Below are 22,691 nucleotides of genomic sequence, written 5' to 3' on the forward strand. Positions count from 1 at the left end.
TGAATTTTTTCAATTTTTGCATTGTTTATTTGACAGCTCGCTCTCTCACGGCTCTCTCACGGAGTACTTTTTGTTGAGTGGAATGGGAACTTAATAGTTTTCAAGTCCTTATATTGTTTGCGGAGAGAAAATAGAACCTTTCTCACTTGAAGTATCACTTTGTTTATGTTTTCTGTTTAAAATCTCAGCTAAGCACTGCTTCTGGCATGAACATAGAAAATATTCAGAGGCTGATGAAATCGCAGTAGGCACTGCATTTCCTTTGTCCTAAGCGGCGGCAGTTCTTATCACTAATGCCTCCGAATTTGACACTTGTCAAGTAAGTGTTCATACCAGGGGCGTTGCTGTGGTCGCAGAGTTCTGAGAGGAGAACGGCGTGGTATTATCGAAAAATGTCGGAAAGTTAGAAAAGTGTTTCAATTTTAGACAAATGCCTTGAATCAACACTAACGGTGGCGGGACATAACCACACGGTCAATATCGTCAGGAACGATATTATCGTTTTTTGAACGATATTATCGCCTAAAAAACGATAATATCGTTTTTTGGACGATAATATCGTTCAAAAAACGATAATATCGTCTAAAAAACGATATTATCGTTCAAAAACGACATTATTGTTCGAAAATTTTTCATCTAGGACGATATTATCGTCTAAAATGAAAAACTTGTCTAGACGATATTATCGTTTTTTGGACGATATTACCGTTCAAAAAACGATAATATCGTTTTCTGGACGATATTATCGTTCTAAAAAATTTCATGGATATTTTCGTTTTCTGAACGATAATATCATCCAACGATAATATCGTCCTGGACGATATTATCGTTTTCTTGAACGATAATATCACCCAGAACGATATTATCGTTTTCTTGAACGATAATATCGCGTAGGACGATAGTATCGTTCGATATTGGGTGATAATATTGTCCAGAACCCAGTAGACCCATTTTGTTCTGGGGCGCAGACAACAAGAACCGAAATCTATTCCCCAATACCAAAAAAGAATATTATCGTTTTCTGGACGATATTATCGTTCCAAAAACGATATTATCGTTTTTTGAACGATAATATCGTCTATAAAGATCACCACACTAACTTACAAAAGAATTGATATCAGACAAAAACCTCTTAGAAGGGGAAGGGTGACGCAAGTCCTTTACTTACAAAAGTATTGATATCAGAAAGACGTTCAAAACTCCGATACGCAAAAATAGACCTTTACAGACAATTGTTTATATTCGAAAAGCAAAAATTGCGTCACATGTTGTACGATGCCAAACGATCGAAACTCAGCAATGCGAAAAGAGTTAGAGCGCACATTGAACCAGTGGAACAGTATCACTGTTTTACACATATTTTATAAATAAATTTGTCGGGTCGTAGGTCATAAAAGTAACAAATCTATTTTGCTCGGTGTAATTTGAAGACATTCGGCCAAAATTAGCAGGAATTTATTTGAATTGATTTTCGATTGGTAAAAGGAATCATGCGTAAATGTGGCGACGAAAGGAACGTGGGCGTCTCGAACTGATTGTAATATAAAATGCATTGTCAGAGCACGATTCTATATCAGTTCCGAATTAATCGTTGCAGTGCAAGTGAACGCAAAGATAATATCAGACAAAAGAACTTGGTGAATTTAGTGGAAAATAAGAATAAATAAAAGAAATGGAACCAAAATTAGGTCCAAACGAACCGTACTTTTTCGAAAAATACTTCCCAGCGAGCTACCATTTAACCTATAATTCACCGATAACTCAATATCCCGGCTCATTCAATTTTGATAAAAACGATATCGAACGTAAATCGCGCTTGAGTAAGGATGAGTTTCTGGTGTATTTGGACACTACTGGCTTTACGCCCGATGAAATCAGCGTGAAAACAATCAACGAAATCGTTTACGTTGAAGGCAGACAAGGAAGACGTACTGGAAATGCAGTTCCACGTCATTTTCAGCGCAGCTTTAGACTACCCGAATTTTTTGATTCAGACAACGTCTGTGCAACTATTTCAGAGGATGGGATTTTGAGGCTCAAAGCAACTCCGTCTTCAACGAAGAAATTCCGTCATTTGGAGGAAATTAAAGCGGCTGATACGACGAATAGACACGGCAGAAAGTAATGGATGTTGAAACAACCAATTAAATTTTCATACGTTCACTTGTTGGAGCACCTTTTCCCGAATTAAGTTTATTTTAATCTCAATTTCATCGGCTTTATTCTGAAATTGGATGTAAACGGACGAATTGGCTGCTTCCTAATGAGAATATTGGATGGCTATCTGAAAAGTTATTACAATTTCATAGAAAACTACAGAGAGACTACAGAACCGTTGATTGTATGAAATTGTTGAGTGTAAGAACAATAATATTGACTCGCTTCTTTTATAGAGAGAATCGCTCAAGTAAATTTTTGTCCTTTAAATAAAGTACCGTCTGTGCCTTCAAATTTTTTCTTTTTCTTTTTGTGTGGTTAATGGTAGGTACTTCATGCAGGACTTTATGTAACGTCCGTCGATATGGTTAAAAAACTCTGCCTCTACCGAACCATTTTAGTGTTTTCAAGGCCCTCACTCGTCAAAAATAAGCAGTGATTCCACGGAAAATTTAAAGTAAAAAAGTGTGAAACATATAATGAAACAGTTGATAAAAAAGTGAGTTTTTAGAATAGTCTGGTCTCTTATGTAATCCTGCTCGATTTAGAACTTTTTTGATTTCCGACGACGTCTGATTGGGGGCGAAACTTTCCGAACTAATCTTTTTAGCCCCGTACGAAGTACGAAGGGGCTCATAGGATTACGATGCCGTGTGTAATTGATGGAATTCGAAGCAGACGGTAAAGACGGTTTGCCTATGTTCATAGATGACGAATCCGCGAAAAAAAAATTTGTCTGTCCGTCTGTCCGTTTATCTTGAGTAAATCGGGTCGGCCCTTCGTGAGTTAGGGCCACCTAAGTGATTTAAGGTTTTTTGGTGGTATCTATGGCAAAATACACGATGGAAATGTAAATGACACAGCAAATGATAGGTATTGTCAATGCCTATCCAGGAAAAAAAGAAGTTTTTTAAAATCGGGTGAGTGGACCGTGAGTTAGGGCCTTAGAAGTGAAAGGCTACTCGGCCCCATGTGTATTTCGCATATAACTCGAGTAAATTTCATCCGTTTTTCGTAATTTTTGTTTCATTTGGAAGGTAATCGAAGGCCGAATAGAATGTTGTTGAAAACTTTTGCATTCACCCTGAGCGATATCAGTGATTTTTCTACGTGTTCTTTCTTGAATGAATTAGTATTCACCCAATGAGCTGTTGAATTTTTCCAGTTTTCTGTTACTTTCCAATCAGAAGAGTCGATCTATAGGCTTTAACATTTCAAATGTCTCACTGTCATTTTTTTCCAAAGAATGTCATTGTGAATTCGCAATGACTCAATGAAATTCTCAGAAAAATTTGACAGTGAGACATTTGAAATGTTAAAGCCTGTAGGTCAGTTTCAATTTAGTTTATTTCTTTACCAAATATTTCGCGGATCGCATCGGATCGCATTATCAATGGCTAGAACAAACATACATTTTTCCATCAAAGACAATCAATCTTCTTAAGAACTAATTTGTATACACATTTTTCTAGTAGACGCAAGGACTTGCGTCACTTTCACCCTTTCGGGTTTTTGACTGATCAGTACCACCACGCTCCACCTTAGTGCAAACATCCGGACAAATTGTATTTTCTAATTTAATTTGAAATCATTCCATTAAACATCGTTTATAAAAACGAAACAATTAATTGCAAAACCGTCCGACAGTTACTTGAACACATTTTTGAAAATATTTTTTTTTATTTACAAAAAAAAATCAAAATATAAAAGATATTTGATGCCTTTCAGACGGGATGTTTACGTTGATGATCTATCTGGTAATCAGTTTTCTTTTAAAGTATGTTGTCTATCTAACAACACATATAACATTCGAACGTATAATATAGATGAATGCATCCTACTCTCGTACAATAGCACAGTTTAATAAGTTATTCGAAATTGTAAACAATTCAAAATTTATATCTTTTATCACGTACAGACAAATGAAAACAACAACAACAACCGACAAATCTCTGAAACAACAAAACACTACACCTATAACTCGAAGAAATAATAAAACTATCAATTTTATGATGTACACTTGTACACATTGTATTAGAGTATGTGGAAAAAGGGAAGTAAGAGAATTTTCGGTCACGTTTTTCCATTAAAAATTAAACGCTGAGAATGGATTTTACAAGATTTGTCTGAATTGTACAATATTTGAAAAATTTTGTTTTCACCATCCTCGGCGAAACATGGACTCATCTGTTATACACAGGTTGACCCTGTCTGCAACAAAACAATAATGTCTGCGTTTAATAGAGCATGGAATCCTCTACCAATATCGCCATTCAAAGAGTTTCAAACTTTCTTCGTCTTGGACATATCACCATTCAAAGATGTCGAATTTTCGACTTTAGCTGGCTGTAGCTACGTGGTCAAGATGTCGAGGGGAGCCATTTCAATACGAATTAGCTTAGAATTAGTCCCTCTATCCGTTGCGATAACAATCTGTATTCAAATTGACTCGTCGGTCCCGCATGGCCATGAGTACCAGTTCTCCGAAACGGCTGGATGGATCCGCGAACTGAATGTGGTTCCGTATAGTACTCGAGTCCCTCAATAAGAACATGAAAAAAAATCAGAGGTGGTGTCGCGAGTCGCGACTAGGGATGGGAGACGTTCAAAATTATCGATAATATCAATCGAAAGAAATTATCGATAAACGATTAATCATATCGTTATCGATAATTGGATAATTATCGATAATTATCAAAATATCGAAATTCGATAATTATCAAAATATCGATATTTTGATATTTATCTGAAAATTCATGATAATATACCGATATATCGGAATATATCGATAAATATCGGATTTTCGGACCGAAATATCGATATATCGATATCTTGATAATTATCAAAATATCAATAATTATCGATTATCGATATTTTTTTGAGAATTTTCGATAAAAAAAGTCGATAATTATCGATTATCGATAATCGATAATCATTATCATTATCGCCCATGCCTAGTCGCGACTCTATTTAAGTTTTGTTCAACCCCACCGTGTATTAATTCGGATTTCATCTGTGTAAGCTTAGTTTCTTGTATGTTAAAAATTTACATTCACGAAACATACTTGACCGAAATAGTTGTAATAGTGCCACGACAATTAATCACTGACCCCTTTGTCATTTTTATTGTCAAAATCTTTAAACAAACGGATCAATCGATGCAAGGGTCATGCTTTCTACACTGGCCTATGAGAACGATTGTATTTGAAATAAAAATATCATCGTGCTAGCGCCTGGAAGATTAAACATAATTCAGACTAAACTTCCGTTTTTAATTTAATTGGAGCATCCTTCGTCCATCCATTTAATTCATCAAGAATAGACGTTAGACGTGTTATTATGCTCTATTTATATCATTTAAACGCTAAACAGAACGTACACTTTCCTGTACCGCCCCGATCGAGGTAAATTTTGTTTCAACTTGTAAGTGAATATTGTGCGTACGTTGTAAGAGAGCCAAAATTGACAAAGGAAATGGGCAACATAATTACCCTTCCTTCGTCGACATTCGAAATGCAATGAAAAATGTGTTTTCAATTTTATGTCTATATTGGTTTTGTATACCAATAACAGTTGTAATTCAATCAGGGTTTTAAGGCGTGACATATTGTGCAATGACTTTGGGATAATGTTATACACGTTGGAGGCTATACAGATAGATTATTTGAGGAATTTTTTTTTCACCCAAAACAAATATGCGAGATCATAAACCAATAAATAAATGAATGTGGTACAGTCATATCCCAAGTTGTAATAAAACAAGAGGAGATTGACGCGGCAGGCGCGTTAGCAATAGACTCGCACGTTCCGAAACTACAATTTTCGCAATATTTCCACACATTTAGTATAGTTGAGTGTAACTGCTATTACAATCACAGTAGTCCTTATTACATAAATTAAATTTCGAAAATGGTACAATTGTGAAATCACTTAATATGAAGAGTACTTACTATTAATAGTTAAATATTGATAGTCAAATGTCGAACAACGTAGGCGCAAGCGGATCATACATTTTAATCAGTCAAGTCTTGACGCTCGCCTAGTTAACATCTCCGCTAAAACATTCTCTTTCAACTATCAACTATTGATAGTTGACTATCAATAGTTGAGGAAGAATGTTTTAGTGGAGATGTTAACTGGACGAGCGGATCATACATTTTAATCAGTCAATTCGTGACTCTTGTCCAGTTGACATCACCGTTAAACATTCTACCTATCCAATATTGATAGACAACTATCAATAGTTGATAGTTGAGGGAGAATTTTTTGGCGGAGATGTTAACTGGACGAGCGTCATATATTGACTGATTAAAATGTATGATCCGCTAGCTACTAGATTGTTCGACATTTGATAGTCAACTATTGAATGTCAACTATCACACCATTATGTGATTTCGCAATATTTCCATATATTGCGTAATTGAATTTATTACAGAAATTTACAGCAACACTACTGACAACTTTCAAATATAAATATTTGAGTTCTCATCGAAAAGGCTCACCCTCTATCACATATCAGACATACGTGAGAATGGTAGTTGGGCAGAGTGAATTCGATTGGGACTAAAAATCTTAATGGAGTGATGTGTGTCGTTGCGCGAGACGCTGTGACCTATAAATTTTTGAGGTCTGATCGAAAAGGCTCACCCTTCATCAATATACCAGACTCAAGTGATAATTGTAGATGGGCAGAGTCAAAAAGATCGGGATCAAAAGTTTGGATAGTTTGAGCGTGTCGCTTCAACCGTCCTTTCATATTTTTCTAAAGTTACGACACACGGACAGACAGACAGACGGACGGACGGACGGACGGACGGACGGACGGACGGTCGGACGGACGGACGGACGGACAGACGGACGGACGGACGGACGGACGGACGGACGGACGGACGGACGGACATGGCTCAATCGTCTTATAATATCATACTGATAATAATTGCCCACTACGATATAGGCCGTTTTCGATTATTTCACTTACTTACACGATGGTGGGCAAAACATAAAGACTCTCACGATTTACTTCGTATCGTGCGAGTCTAATAAATGATGAAAAGGTCGGACATTTAACACCCTTACACAATACTAGGTCCCATCTTTTGGGCGGGTCAGGTCCATTGACTGACAGTTTTCGCAATGTTATTTTCCGAAGCATCTTAAATCACTATCTCTGACACAAAAATTTACATTTCATTCTAATTTATTTTTTCATATGCTATAATCTAACTTCAGTCGGTGATCAGCTGTCGTAGACAAAAACCTAAGCATCGCTTCTAAAGTAAGGACATACTTCAGTTGGTGATGAGCTGCCAAAACAAGGATCATGTCCGGAGCGTTAGCGGAGGACTTGACGCAGTCTAACTTCCAAAAAAAGAACGAAGAAAATTTTTTGAGACGCGGCGACTATATATAGGCGAGAATTTAAGTTTCTTTCCTTTGGCCTGTATCACCACAAATCCTATTCTATCTTATTCGCGCTTCACATACGAGCAAAACGAGCTATCACTCGTCTATGTAGCTTTAAAATTACTGGAGATACTAGAGATGTGCGGGCCGACCTATTTTCAAAACCCGACCCAGCCCGGCCCAGACTAATTTTTAATACCCGAGCCCGACCCGACTCGAGAATATTGTAGTAAAACCCGGCCCGGCCCGACTCGGCCCGTATTTTTTTTATTGAGCGAAAAAACCTAAAATTGGGCGCGCCTAAGAAGTGGAAATCGTTCGGTTACCTATCGTTATAATAATGTAGTCTCACAAATCTATCGAACACTTGAAAGGAAACTTACTCTCGGACTGTATTGAGGGATTTTTTGAAAGTGGACCAGGCTCCATCGGAGCTATTTTTTAGCGACTCTTTGTTTACATATCCAGATAGCCCTTGACCCCAATAGTCTAAAACCGCAGTCATTTCATTTTAATGTTCTTTTATTGGCTAGGGAACTTCCACCAAAAGTCGAAAAAGGGTGTTTTTTGTCCGTGATTTACTGCCGCTACAGGCTAAGGACATACATGGAGATACGGGTCAAGCACATATATCTTTGCATGTCCTGTATCGTTGTTTGAAAATAACAAAAATAATTTTTCATTCAAAGGCCGGAAATTTTGATAAACTTCAAAAGGTGATATCTCGCACCTGGCGAATATTTATCTTTAAATCAGTAGATGTAGACATCAAAAACAGCATACTTCGTGTATTTTTCTAAAATTAATATTTTGCTTTCGTGTGTTGGAACACTATTCAATTTGTACCCAAAAAAGTATCCTAAGCCTGTCACTTCTATGGCAAGTGGGGTATCATTGTAAAGCAAGGTTAAGCTTCTATCAGGGCATCCACTGATCTTAAGATAAACATTCGCCAGGTGCGAGATATCATTTTTTGAAGTTCATCAAAATTTCCGGCCTTTGACTGAAACATTATTCTTGTCATTTTCGAACAATGGTACAGGACATGTATCTCCTTGACAATACCTATCCAATGAGCCCACACACATGTATGTCCATAGCCTGTAGCGGCAGAAAATCACGGACAAAAAACACCCTTTTTCGACTGTTAGTGGAAGTTTCCTAGCCAATAAAAGAATATTAAAATGAAATGACTACGGTTTTAGACTATTGGTGGCAAGGGCTATGTGGGCATGTAAACAAAGAGTCGCTAAAAAATAGCTCCGACGGAGCCGTGTCCACTTTCAAAAAAATCTCTCATTGCAATTTTTCTTTAAATTTTTCTTTTACATTTTTTTAAAAGGCGAACAAAGTCGAGCCAGCCCGAATCTTTGTTTTTGAAACCCGAGCCCGACTAATTTTTGAAACCCGGACCCAAGCCCGGTCGGGCCGGGCTGGGCCGGGTCGGGTAGATGAATTTTGGGCGGCCCGCACATCTCTAGGAGATACATCGTTTTGAAATTGGCACTTTTCATAGAAAATACACCAAATTAACGTTTTCCAAACAATCAAAATCTTTCAACTTACTCTGTATGTTTCTATCTGTCTATCTGTCCATCTATCTATCGACGGTCGATCTCGGAAACTAGTCAGCCAATCTCCATGAAATTTTGCAGAAACCTCAGGGTGGGCATAAAAATGAAAATGTGATACGCCATTACCCCAGGAAAACCAGAATTTTGTTTTATCGGCCTCGAAGTGGTTTCTGAGTGTGGTTTTCGAGGGTCGGGAACGCGTTTTCGGCTGTAGCTTAGCTGTATTGAAACCTACAGAGGCGTGCGACCCATCAAATGAAAGGTATTTGTAACACGATTCGAACAAAAAAATAATTAGGAAAAATCGGTGCAGATTCGGTTGAGCTAGAGTGATTAGAGTGACCAAATTTTGAGCTACTCGAGCGTAGGATGAAAGGACTAATATTTTTTGGCTTATGAGAGATAGAGAGTTACTTTCTTCGGCAAAGTCTCAAAGTTTTACGAGTAGAACAGAAGGGCATATGTGAAAAATGTCGGGAGATGGAAATGGGTGGGTCAATTGGGGTTTGGGAGATATTTGGAGATATTTCTTGAATGGTGGCAGATAGAGAATTACTTTCTTCGTCAAATTTTCGATTTTCGTCAAATTTTTGAATTAGAACCATTAGAACTGGTCTAAAAAGCAGTGTTGACTACACTTCTAAAACGACTGATATCCCAACAAAAATCTCTTCGAGAAAAGTGTGACGCAGTCTTTGAAGTGCAATTTCTAAAATGAATGATATCGCTAGAGTTGACGCTTTCAGCTTCGTTACGCAAAAATTCAATTGTACACCCAATTAGTTCAAACAAGCTGGCTTGAACAGACCTGCAAGAAAATTTATCTGCCACATGCGACGCAGATTTTTTTGGTAAAATTTTTGTTGTTTTCAGTCAAATATTTTTTGGTAAAAATTATTTGGCAGATGATGAGCTAAAACTGAGCCAGCTTGTTTGAACTAATTGGGTGTACAATTTAATTTTTGCGTAACGAAGCTGAAAGCGTCAACTCTAGCGATATCATTCATTTTAGAAATTGCACTTCAAAGAGTGACGCAGACTTTTCTCGAAGAGATTTTTGTTGGGATATACGTTAGTCGGTGACTGGCTGTCAAAGAGTAAACATCTCTGCTTTTTACAGCTTTGAGTACAACTACTATTTACCTTAAAATAAATTAAAAAACAATGAATTTTAACTTGGCCATTCAAAATGTTTGAGGGGTCTACATTTAAATCACAAGTTCTAAGTTAACTTATAGTTATAAGTAAAAATTGCAATCTCCCTATTTAGTACTAGTTTAGTCAATCCTTTAGAATATATAAAAAAATAAAACAATTTGAGACCTCATTCATATAATTCATGTACTTGTTAGCTATTCAATATCATACAAAGCAGTAATTCATTAACGTTACATATTTGACTAACTTTTTTGCTTTGTCACAACCAAAAATTTAAAGTGATCAAATAAAAGTATTTTCAAATTAGGGAAAAAAAAAGTTCAGAACAATTCAACGATACTATTTGGTTCGGAAAGAACAGGTTAAATCACCTCTGAGTTAATCATTGGGCAGCACATTTTAGTGTTTTGCCGACTCAACCGACGTAGTAGAGAATGTTTAAAAAAAAAATTATGGAGAAAATCTACTGAACCGTTTAAATTTAGACTTCGTGATTGTCTTAACCTGTTCTTTCAGATCGGAACGACGAATGTGTAACGTGTTCAATCTTGATTAATATGTCGATTTTTGATCGCCTCCACTTCACGAATTAGTCCGTTGAAATCAAGTCGACACTTTTCGTGACCGTCATACCTCAACTTGTAATTGTTAAATTCCATATTTTTCGAGATAAATACTTTACTTTCTTTAAAATTAAAACTACCGGACTCGAAATACTTCAAATGTGTGAATAATTCAAGCGTCAAATCGAAATAATTTATAGAGTCAAAGCTTATATAAAAATGCGTTAGGCGCTTCAACATTAACAGACAATCGAAGTTGAAAATCGATACTGAAGTGGCGAGAGGCGACTGTGAATTGGTTGCCACGGTTAACCATGTTAATTGGTCCAACTCACCTAGTCGACTGTAAAAGGATTGATCCAATGAGGCGTTGTACAATTGTAGTTCGGTCAAATAGTCAAAATTCTTCAGAAACTCGAACAGATGCTCTTGATTCTCCACTTTTCCGTTTACACAAATGCTTCGAGTACTGAAATATTTCTTGAAAAAATCGTCAGGTACTTTGTCTTTCATCGAATCCACCAGTGTATTGTAATCAATTTGGTGTGGGTTAGTCAAACGGGTATTAAAAACAGTTTCAGTTAGTGAATTGTAATTGTTGATTTGGAAAAGAAAATCGTTGTTGTTGCTGGTATATTCATCGATTTTCTTCAACTCATCCAATTCAACTGATAGAAAGTAAATTTTCGGCTCAGACCGCTGATGGCCGAGTTTGTGTTCGACCAAACTTTTAATTGCTCTAGGAATATAGCCGCAGCTTCCGTTGCATAATAATGATGTCAGTTTCGGTAAATCTGACAAAGTATTTGACCAATCGAATTCACCGAGATGTTCAACTAGGAGGAACTGTAAATTTTGCAGCAAGGGTAAACTTTCGCTGTAGTGATTCGTCTCTAGGTGTTTAATGGAATTGGGATGAGTGAGATGAATTTCATCAAAGTCATTGCACCTTAACATTTCCAATTTAGGTGTCGTAATAAAGAATTTGTGACTGGCAGTGTCAAATTCGACCATTTTCACATTTGGTAGATTGATCTGAGTTTCATGCTTAATACCACCAATTTTAACATTAATTTTCACTTGTTCGAGCTGCGTTAAATCATTCACTTTCAGCTGAGCGTATTCTGACTGGGAACCCTCGAAGTAAAGTCGTCTAAACTTATCCAATCTTAATCTCGACCGATAAGAATTGAATGTTGTCACGTTGATAGCATCCTGAAGGTTGAATTGTTTTTTTGTGTAGAACCAGTAGCCCTTGACATTATCGTTTGTGCTACTAATGATCAGCTCAGGTGTTTTAACGGCTTGACAGAGTAACTTGAAACGCTTGCATACCTGGGGGATGAGATTTTTTATCGAATGGATCGTTTATCTTTTTAAACATAATTAAGCCTACCAAACTGCATTGTATTAGGTCTTTGACTTTGAGGTATTCGAAAATTGATATGAGAAGCTCGTTCGGTAAGTCGTTCATCGTTACAAACGTTTTATGAGAATTCGATGTCATTCCTCAATCTTTTAATTGAAATTTGTTTTGTTTGTAAGTTTTTTTGTGATAGAATATTTCTAGTCAATTTTATTTAGATATTTGTTTTTGTTTCTTGAAACATGCACAGAACGATGATGAATAAAATAGATGATTGTATATTTATGTATTGAATGTAATGATAGGTATACACATTGTTTATGTTATAACTTGTTACTATCAATGAATTATTTGTTACAGCCCTGATGATGTGAAAACGAAATATATTGGCAAATTTAAAACAATGTCTTTATTTTGAACTACTCCGACAACGCTAATATTAATTGAAATTTAAGTATTAACATTTACTCTATAACCGATCGGGATTGACAGCGTTGACACTACCCGATGCATATTGACAACTATTCTATCTGTGTACAAATTCACCCTCTCGTTTCGCACAAATAAATTTGCGGCTCCGCCGCAGTTTTGTATGAAGAAATTGAGTTTTTTTTTTAAATTCTTAGAAATTAAGGATCGAATATAAAATAATTTATAAAATGTTAAAAACGTGGTTAAACAATTCCAATTTCTTTTATTTCGTAATGAATGCATTCTATTCGCATGTACTTCGTCCGTAAGTGACAGAAATCTTAGCGCAAACAAAATAAATTTTGATGGTGTTTGTGATAATGTTGTATTTGTCACACATTCATTTTCATTTTTTGCTTTGAGCACTAAACGTCGATGTGATAATTGTATATAACTAATTTTATATTCAGACGGACCAAAAACGTCATATTCTCTCACCAGATAGAGAGTCAAAACAACAACTTTTTCTCTCACTTTAAATCACGTCACTTTTCGTTCCCATTTGTGGTAATTTTATTTAGGAATTCGTTATTTATTGTACGACATACAAAATAAATGTTAAACTAATTTCGGATTTCATTTGTTATGTCTTTATTGACTTAACATTTGATTACTGACTCAATTCACGCCGCGTAAGTGCGATTCAGAATTTGAATTTCGGATGAACCAGCGAATGAACAAATGAATTGAAAAATAAATGTCAACGCACTCTGATATGAGAATACCGCGTCTTGTCCTTTCACAACGCTACGTTTGAAAAGGACCTGCCACTTTTAATTTTGAATTTTCCGCGGACTTACGGCGTCTATTGACTATATTTACTGCGCCAAACATTTTGAATATTATGAAAGAATGTTGACACTTCGGTACTGAATCTATGTATATAGTCAATATATAGTCAATATATATAGGAGCCAGAGCGAGGCGAGGACCTTCACTGTTCGGCTTCAGCAGAGCCGGATTAGCATTTCCAGCGCTCTGGGCCGTAAGATTACAGCGCCACTCAAAAATGTGAAAAACGAAATTTATCAATTTTTTTAGAAACAAAATCAAATTAAATTTTAAGAAAAGTTGTCTAAATTATGTTTGCTTGTGAATTTTAATTTTAAGCGACCAATAAAGTCCTACTTGGATTTATTGTGATAGAAATGAACGTAGAGTTGCGAGCGGAGCGAGCGTTGGGTTACCAACTCGACTTAGTGAAAAACGTTCGCAATATATTACCCGATTTTCCGGTTTTCAAACGTTTTTCTTTGTAATTTGTCTCCCGCGAGGTTTATCGCTTGCAACTCATTTAATACCCGAACAGTTATAAGGGATTCTTTTGAAAACGGTCCTACCAGATGTGCCCAGATAGGTATTAATTCATAAAAGGCAAAACTATTTTTATTAAAAATCCTTAACTCTTGTGTGGAAGCTGATCGAAAACAGGAAACATGCATCTCCAGATACATGTCATTGGAAAGGTAATTGTGAACCGAAATTTGTTACTTAAAACAGTTTTAAATTTGTTTATGTTCGCTGATATCACAAACGTAAGTCAGCAGCTGTTACTGCCACAGAAAAAATATTTTTTGATACAGTTTTGACAATGTCAGGAAATATTCGAGTACATTAACCGAGTCTCCGATTTACACTTCAAAGGGACATTCATCATGTCACAACCCATGCATGTTTGGTGTGATTGGAAAGCTAAGACCAGTAGCAAATAGGGTCAACAGCCTTTGATGTTTTTGTTATTTTTTGTATGCATAGTAACCATCAGATGTTCACCGATGTAGTCAAATTTTTAGCATTTTTCCAGCCGTTCATATCTCAGTTCAAATGAAGTTTGAACCAATTAAGACCTCATTTGCCCCGAAAGTGCATGCACCTTTGTAATGCCACTTCACACGACCTTGTACGTTTCATGTATATGGAGATACCTCCACAAGAAAAAGGAATGTTTTCAGTATTCCATCAGTTCATACCACTGGACAAGAGTTGAGTACTTTAAAAAGAAATAGTTTTGGCTTCTATGGATTATTACCTATCTAGGCACATATAAGTGCGTCCGATTTCAATAGGACCGTTTTCAAACGAATTCCATTTATACAGAAAAAAATGACGTTAATTGATAATAACTGAGCAAGAACACTGTATCAAAACCGAGATCTAAAACTCACTTTGATTGGTGTACATTTTGCTTGTGTACTTTAGTCTTACTTTCTCAGCGCCCCTAATTTTCCCAGCGCCCGGGCCCGGCCCGCTTGGCCCGCCTTATAATCCGGCTCTGGGCTTCAGTAGTACACAGAATCGGTCTGTGTCACAGATGGTCTTACGCCTGAAGTTACAGTGTGGGTTTAACCATCGCACATACGTCATAATATCCTTTGTTTCAATGAAAGTAGATGACTAGGTATGGCCAATGAGCCGATTAATATTGAACGCACTCAAAATTTGTGTAAATTTATGTCGAAATATTATAGAAATGAGTGCGTTTACAAAACCTGTATGTGCTCCGGACCGACCATTGACCACGCCTATTCTATACATTCAGCAAATGCACCCGCAAAGAAATGGGTAGGAAAAACGTTGGTGAGTGTCTCGAGCGAAACCACAAATTCGAGTAGTGTATCAAAATAAATAAGAGTAGCCTACATGACGAAGACCTTCAGCTATTTCCTCTCAAAATTTGATATTAAAACGATAGAAAACCAAGGCTGTTGTGGAGGTCACGCAGACCGCCATTTTATTAGATACGCGGGAACAACCCACATCTGATGATTTTACATATAAAAAAATTCACCACATCATCACGGCGATGATTACCATCACGATAGGTGAATTTTTTGTATGAAAATCCGCCATATTATCATCAATAGTGGTGTGTAACCCGCGTATCTGTATCTGCGTGACCTCCTCAAAGTACACAGTCTTGTAGAAAACAGCGTCGGCTACGAAATTCCTATCAAATTTTCATAAATTATAAGAGCTTCACAGAACCGCATAGATTCCTCAGTTATTGCAACTTCTTTCAAAGTTTTGTTTTTATGTTTAGTTGAGTATTCATTGCGGGTAGTAACACAATTTTATATGCAAAGCACACAATTTTATTCATTTTGTACTTTTTGCGTAATACATCTGTTAACCGACTAGCTCTTCGCCGACGTTTAATCAGGGGTCCCGTTTGTTCGGAATGTCCTATTTGTCCTTACTTTCGAAAATTGTAGGGACCAACAAAATCGAATTTAAAACATTCAACTTCGGAGAAGTAAAAAAGTTATTGCTAGTAACCCTAGGAATGAATCATGGCCGAAGCGGTAGCGGAGGCCTTGACGCAGTCCTCTCCTCAAAAAAAGAACGAAGAAAATTTGTTGAGACGCGGCAACTATGTATAGTCGAAGATTTTAGTTTGGCCAAAATGGCCAATATCGCTACAAAATTATTTTTAAAATACGAAACTAACGCACTTTCACACGTTGAAAACGATGCAAAAATACCCGAGATATTGCATTTTGAAAATGACCATTACAGTACAAATACATGAAAAATGGCATTCTCCAAACAATCAAATTCTTTCAACTTACTCTGTATGTTTCTATCTGTCTATCTGCCTATCTATCTATCTATCTATCAACGATCGATCTCGGAAAAACCTCAGCCAATCTCCATGAAACTTTGCAGGAACTTCAGTCAGGCCATTAGAACTCAAGTTTCATTCATCATTATCCCAGAGAAAATCAGAATTTTGTGGAATTAATTAATCAATTTTCGGAACGATTTCTCTCATATAAAAATGAACGGCCATTTTGTGATGACAGTTGTTGTGATCATTGTGATAGTCAAGTTGGTTGCAATTTGGTGGAAATTTCAAAATTTAAACATTTTGAATATTATGGTTTACATGGTGGGCAGTTGAAAAAATTTGATCACTTTCAGTGTATGTTGGGCAGCTGAAAAAATTTGGTCATTTTCAGGGTAATGTTGGGCAGCTGGAAAAATTTGGTCACTTTCAGAGTATGTTGGGCACTTGGAAAAATTTGGTCACTTTAAGGCATCGGCGCAGTGTCAAAAAAAAACTTTTGATATGTTGTAGGGAATGCTGTGGGCATCATTTTAATGAATAGAAGTTGGGGTCGGAGTGTTAATTATGCGCAATTCCGGGAAGGATTATTTATTTGAGAGCGATTAGAAAATGCGTCCTTCGTATAAAATAATATATTTCAGAGTGAATAAATGAACAATTTCAAAGTTCAAGGCATACTAAAACCAATACCGTTTAAAGGCTTCTTGATCATTTCAATTACATAAACCAACACGGAGGAGTCATTTGAATCATTTTTGCCCATGGAAGTATAAGGCGCAAAAGTTGACAAGTTGACGACTGATATCCCAACAAAAATCTCTTAAAGATTAATGTGTGACGCAGTCCGTGTGTTGCTTCTTCTAAAATGAATGATATCGCTTGAGGTGACGCTTTAAGCTTTGTTACGCAAAATTTCAACCTTACAACAAATTGATTTTACCCAACAAAAATAGCGTCAAAAATGGCAGATGATGAGGAAAACCAAACACAAACAACGTTTCTAACATTAAATCAGAGAAATGATAACAGGTGGCGCTACGCTCACCTCACAGGTAGAATGAATATGTGAACACTTCTCTTAAATTGTGTAATTATGAATGGACATTGGTTGCTTATGAAAGTAAACAAAAACAATTAATTTTCGACTTGATGGATTTGAACCAAACAAAGTGTAATTCTTTTTTCCTTCGTTACCAAATGAACGTAATAGTATATTACATTGGGTGTGCCGGAAAGTATGCATATCATGAGGGATCAATTTTGTGATACGAGCCAAACTCACGAGTGGGTGTTTAAGCGCCAAGGTTTGAAAACTGTTGTTTTGACAAGGGTAGAGTTTGCATATCCGAGCCGAAGGCGAGGTATGCAACTACCCGTTCCATAACACAAATAACTTCACCAACTACAATGTTAGCATATGATGAGAGATATGCATGAACCGAAAATTTTTAGCCCCGTACGAAGTACAAAGGGGCTCATAGGATTACGATGCCGTGTGTTCATAGATGACGAATACGCAATAAAAATTTTGTCTAACCGTCTTATGTCCGTCGAAGATGGGCTTATTCGCAGGGACTAAAATAAGGATTTCAGTGCAGGTGGGAAACTTTTCGAAGGGGCGCCTAAACACAAAATCTTGGGCGCCAAAGTAACAATTTTTTATCCAAAAATAATATCATGCGTTCAGGACGTTGACGTAAATATATTTTAATGTGTAGGCATCCTGTACGTTGTATTTACATTGTCTGCGATGAGAATGTAAATGAAACTTACATGTTAGGTTTTTCGATGATTTACATGCTATGCGCGATCATTTACATGCGCTGGTCGGAAATTTTTCGATGATTTTGTTTATGTTTTCACTTCACACAAACCACGATATAAATTAGAATCTACACAGGCAGAACTATTTTTTGGTACACCTGCCATCGATAACTTTAGGAAAACACTAAAATCACACTGAATTTATAGTTTAAAACAACAAAATCAAAAATTTTGCACTGAAACTGAGAATGACAACAACAAAGAAGTCAATTAAATATATCCGAAATGGCGTGCACAACCGATGCCTACTAAATGAAAATAAAATTTTAGTTCAAAATGGTTAGAAGTGGAAAGGTTCCGAAATGCTGTTTTATGCAAAATTGTTTCGTAGTTTTCATCTTAGACAATGTAAATACAACGCACAGGATGCCTACACATTAAAGAACAGTACAGAAGAGCCTATGTAAATGAGTAATACATGTGTGCGAAATTAGGCGGTTCGCCTTCGGCTCACACGCCACAAACATCGCACACATGTATTACTCATTTACATAGGCTCTGCTGTATTACGATTTAAAGGGAATTATTCCCCTGACCGTAAGTCTAGGGTCTTTCATCCAAAAAATCATTCAAAATGTCAAAATGTAAAGTCTAGTCAAGTTGCCGATCGTACCTGGTAATAATCTGCAATTTTCTGGAATTTAATTTTTCGGTCATGTTAGGGGTGTATTTTTACCTGTGGAAAATGCGTCCACAATATGACCTAAAAATCAAATTCCAGAAAATTGCAGATTATTATCGGTTTACTGGACTAAAAGGTGAGTTGGTAGAATATCAGCCCTAAAAATCACAATAGTGGTGAGTTTTTGGGTATGAGGGTGAGTTTTGTCTATAATTTATATATCTCAATGGATGTAACTGAAAAAATTCTCAAGTAACGTCTGTAACATCTGTGATTTTTGCAGAATTTTTGGACTCCTACTTAGAGGTAAAAATATTTATTCAAATATTCTTCGTTAAATTAGGGTGTGTATCGCCATTTAAAAAAAATCTGAGTAAATTACATAATGTAGGCACACTCCATGAAGACAAATCAAGTGACCAAAAACGGTAGTAGCACTTTTGTCTAGCATATGGAAAAAAATCATTGAATTTTTTCATCGTTAAACAGGGGTCCAAAAAATCTGAAAAAATATCGGATGTTTACCCTCCATACAGACATTTTTAAGAATTTCTACCGATTTTTACGTTAAGAGTCATATCGCCAAATCTTCAGGCGATTTTTTTTAAACTTTTGGAACAAGCGGTCTCCGATTTTAATGAGTGATAGCTCGTTGGATTCGTCTTTCAATTCTAAGAAACACGTATATTTCACTTTTTCTAAAAAAAAATTGTTTCCTTCTTTCCGGTGGCTCTACAGCTGGAACAGCATCTGGAACGGTACTACGGCAGTCATTTTTTATCGTCTACTATTCTTTTACCTTATCAATAGAAAAACGCTTCGATATGTCACGAATACATGTCGTTGAAACAGATCCAATGTTAGTAATATCAAGAGAAAAATCATTAAATTTTCTCCGATGATTTTAGTCAAATAAAGAGTTAGCGTATAGCAAATGACCTCAGAACTCCGGAACAGTAATTAGTTTTTCAATTGGACCAATATTTGCTAAAAATTTGTATTAAGATTACATTCATTTGACTATTTCAAGTCAGATAATTGTAATTTTTCTTGTGGGCAGATCTGGATTCGCAGGTGGGAATTAGAGGGGCGCAGGTGGGAAAATTCCCACCTGCGATGTTCCTTAGTTTAGTCCCTGCTTATTCGGGTCGGCCCTTCGTGAGTTAGGGCCGCCTTACTGTTTTAAGGTCTTTTCGGGAAACAGTGGAAATGAAACGGCAAAAGATAGGTATTGTCGATACCGATCCAGGAAAAAAACGTTTTTTAAAATCGGGGGAGTGGACCGTGAGTAAGGGCCCTATAGAAGTGAAAGGCTACTCGGCCCTAAGTGTATTTTGCATATGACACGAGTAAATTTCATCCGTTTTTCTAAATTTTTGTTTCATTTGGAAGGTAATCGAACACCGAATAGAATGTTGTCGAAAAAATTTAAATTTGGGTCCTTGTACTGAAGCCGCTACTCGGCCCTAAGTCTATTTTGCAAATAACTCAAGTAAATTTCAACTCAATTTTAAATTTGGATTCTAGGGATGAGGCCGCTGCTAGCACCCTATGTGTATTTATTCTCAATAAATTAAAATTTTAGGTCAATTTATGTTACATTTATCACTTTAACTACGTTTACGGGTGCAATAGGCTTACGGTCAAATTAGGGCGACAGACGCACTAGGGTCACCTACTGGTTCGTACATCGCTCAGTCGCAGCACACGCTCCGACTGTTATGACGGCTCGTTTATTTGGGAAAGGTTTTTTATGATTGTTAGTGCATAACTCTACTCATATTATGAAAACAAACGATAGGTAAGTGATAAGAGGAAATCGATCGAGCCATAGTAGGTCTGGTCGAATACAGGGCAATTATGGTACTCTCACGGGAGCGTAAAATAAACCACTTACTTATGAATATATCAGGTTTCTCGTCAAATCGTCCACTCCTGGCTGGTTTATTTTACGCTGCAGTGGTACTCTGGGTAATTATATTGCAGAGTGCAGACATTGCGACAGCTGCTCATGATATTGATGACATGAATAGTGTTCTGTTCACTCAATTACACGTGTGTTAATGAATGTAATTTCCGACTGATTTTTGAGTAAAATCAGAAAATAAAGTGGAACAAGTAGGACAATAACTTTACCTTTTTATTTACCAATCGACAAATTAGAACAGACACTACTTACATGACGGCTACATTAACCACACAACCTTTTAGTTTCTATTCAACCGACAGTTAATTTGCAAACCAAATACGAAACATAACATGTAAATTTATCTGTTCTTTATATAGGAAAGGTTTTATCCAAAGGATCTACAACCAAACAGTGAAAGAGCGTATTTCGTTAAATCGCAATTTACCTATAACCTAAAATAAAAATAAACGTATTAACTATATTGATACTGCCAAATATACCAGAAGAAAAAAAATAAGAAATATTCTAAAATAAAAACTTCAATTAGAATCCTAATTTTCATTTGAATTATTCAAATTAAGTGCCAATTGTGACTATATCCAATACGTAACAATGCGTAATCATGTCCGGAGCGATAGCGGAGGACTTGACGCAGTCTAACTTCCAAAAAAAGAACGAAGAAAATTTTTTGAGACGCGGCAACTATATATAGGCGAGAATTTAAGTTTCTTTCCTTTGGCCTGTATCACCACAAATCCTATTCTATCTTATTCGCGCTTCAAATACGAGCAAAACGAGCTATCACTCGACTATGTAACTTTAAAATTGCCGGAGATACATCGTTTTGAAGTTGGTCATTTTGATAGAAAATGCACCAAATTAACGTTTTCCAAACAATCAAAATCTTTCAACTTACTCTGTATGTTTCTATCTGTCTATCTGTCTATCTGTCTATCTGTCTATCTGTCTATCTGTCTATCTGTCTATCTATCGACGGTCGATCTCGGAAACTAGTCAGCCAATCTCCATGAAATTTTGCAGGAACCTCAGGGTGGGCATAAAAATGAAAATGTGATACGCCACTACCCCAGGAAAAACCAGAATTTTGTTTTATTGGCCTCGAAGTGGTTTCTGAGTGTGGTTTTCGAGGGTCGGGAACGCGTTTTCAGCTGTAGCTCAGCTGTATTGAAACCTGCAGGGGCGTGTGACCCATCAAATGAAAGGTATTCGCCACACGAATCGAACAAAAAAATAATTAGAAAAATTAGTGCAGATTTGGTTGAGCTAGAGTGGTCAGAGTGACCAAATTTTGAGCTACTCGAGCGTAGGATGAAAGGACTAATATTTTTTGGCTTATGAGAGATAGAGATTTACTTTCTTCGGCAAAGTCTCAGAGTTTTACGAGTAGAACACATTGGCATATGTGAAAAATGTCGAAAGTTGGAAATGGGTGGGTCAATTATGTTTTTAGAGGTATTTCTTGAATGGTGGCAGATAGAGAGTTACTTTCTTCGGCAAAGTCTCAGAGTTTTACGAGTAGAAAAGAAGGGCATTTGCGAAAAATGTCGAAAGTTGGAAATGGGTGGGTCAATTGGGGTTTTGGAGATATTTCTTGAATGGTGGCAGATAGAGAATTACTTTCTTCGTCAAATTTTCGAATTTCGTCAAATTTTCGATTTTCGTTAAATTTCGTCAAATTTTCGAATTTCGTCAAATTTTTTAATTTTCGTTGAATTTTCGAATTTCGTCAAATTTTCGATTTTCGTCAAATTTTCGATTTTCGTCAAATTTTCGAATTTCGTCAAATTTTCGAATTTCGTCAAATTTTCGAATTTCGTCAAATTTTCGAATTTCGTCAAATTTTCAAATTTCGTCAAATTTTCGAATTTCGTCAAATTTTCAAATTTCGTCAAATTTCGAATTTCGTCAAATTTTCGAATTTCGTCAAATTTTCGAATTTCGTCAAATTTTCGAATTTCGTCAAATTTTCGAATTTCGTCAAATTTTCGATTTTCGTCAAATTTTCGATTTTCGTCAAATTTTCGATTTTCGTCAAATTTTCGAATTTCGTCAAAT

The 22,691-nt window shown here is 36.4% G+C and overlaps 2 protein-coding genes across 2 annotated transcripts; one reads left to right on the plus strand and one right to left on the minus strand.

The window, feature by feature from the left end:
• The first annotated feature begins 1,555 nt into the window (after window positions 1-1,555).
• On the plus strand, window positions 1,556-2,451 carry LOC119083613 (heat shock protein 27-like). Its single transcript, XM_037193350.1, has one exon. It carries the CDS (start codon window positions 1,673-1,675, stop codon window positions 2,123-2,125), a length of 453 nt encoding a protein of 150 aa, XP_037049245.1. The 5' UTR covers window positions 1,556-1,672; the 3' UTR covers window positions 2,126-2,451.
• Window positions 2,452-10,462: 8,011 nt separating this feature from the next.
• Window positions 10,463-12,351, minus strand: LOC119083614. Its single transcript, XM_037193351.1, has 2 exons — window positions 12,252-12,351; window positions 10,463-12,190 (listed from the first exon to the last, which is right to left on the minus strand). Exons 1-2 carry the CDS (start codon window positions 12,327-12,329, stop codon window positions 10,835-10,837), a joined length of 1,434 nt encoding a protein of 477 aa, XP_037049246.1. The 5' UTR covers window positions 12,330-12,351; the 3' UTR covers window positions 10,463-10,834.
• Between the last annotated feature and the right edge of the window lie 10,340 nt (window positions 12,352-22,691).

Source organism: Bradysia coprophila, unplaced genomic scaffold (genome assembly GCF_014529535.1).
Source record: "Bradysia coprophila strain Holo2 unplaced genomic scaffold, BU_Bcop_v1 contig_70, whole genome shotgun sequence".
Classification (NCBI taxonomy): Eukaryota; Metazoa; Arthropoda; class Insecta; order Diptera; family Sciaridae; genus Bradysia; species Bradysia coprophila.

What these genes read in the sequence shown, in the direction of transcription:
- LOC119083614 (XM_037193351.1), bottom strand. Translation starts at nt 12,329, where the DNA reads ATGAACGACTTACCGAACGAGCTTCTCATATCAATTTTCGAATACCTC. An exon ending in ACCTAATACAATGCAGTTTG is followed by an intron (nt 12,191 to 12,251) that starts GTAGGCTTAATT and finishes CTCATCCCCCAG; the next exon opens with GTATGCAAGCGTTTCAAGTT.
- LOC119083613 (XM_037193350.1), top strand. Translation starts at nt 1,673, where the DNA reads ATGGAACCAAAATTAGGTCCAAACGAACCGTACTTTTTCGAAAAATAC.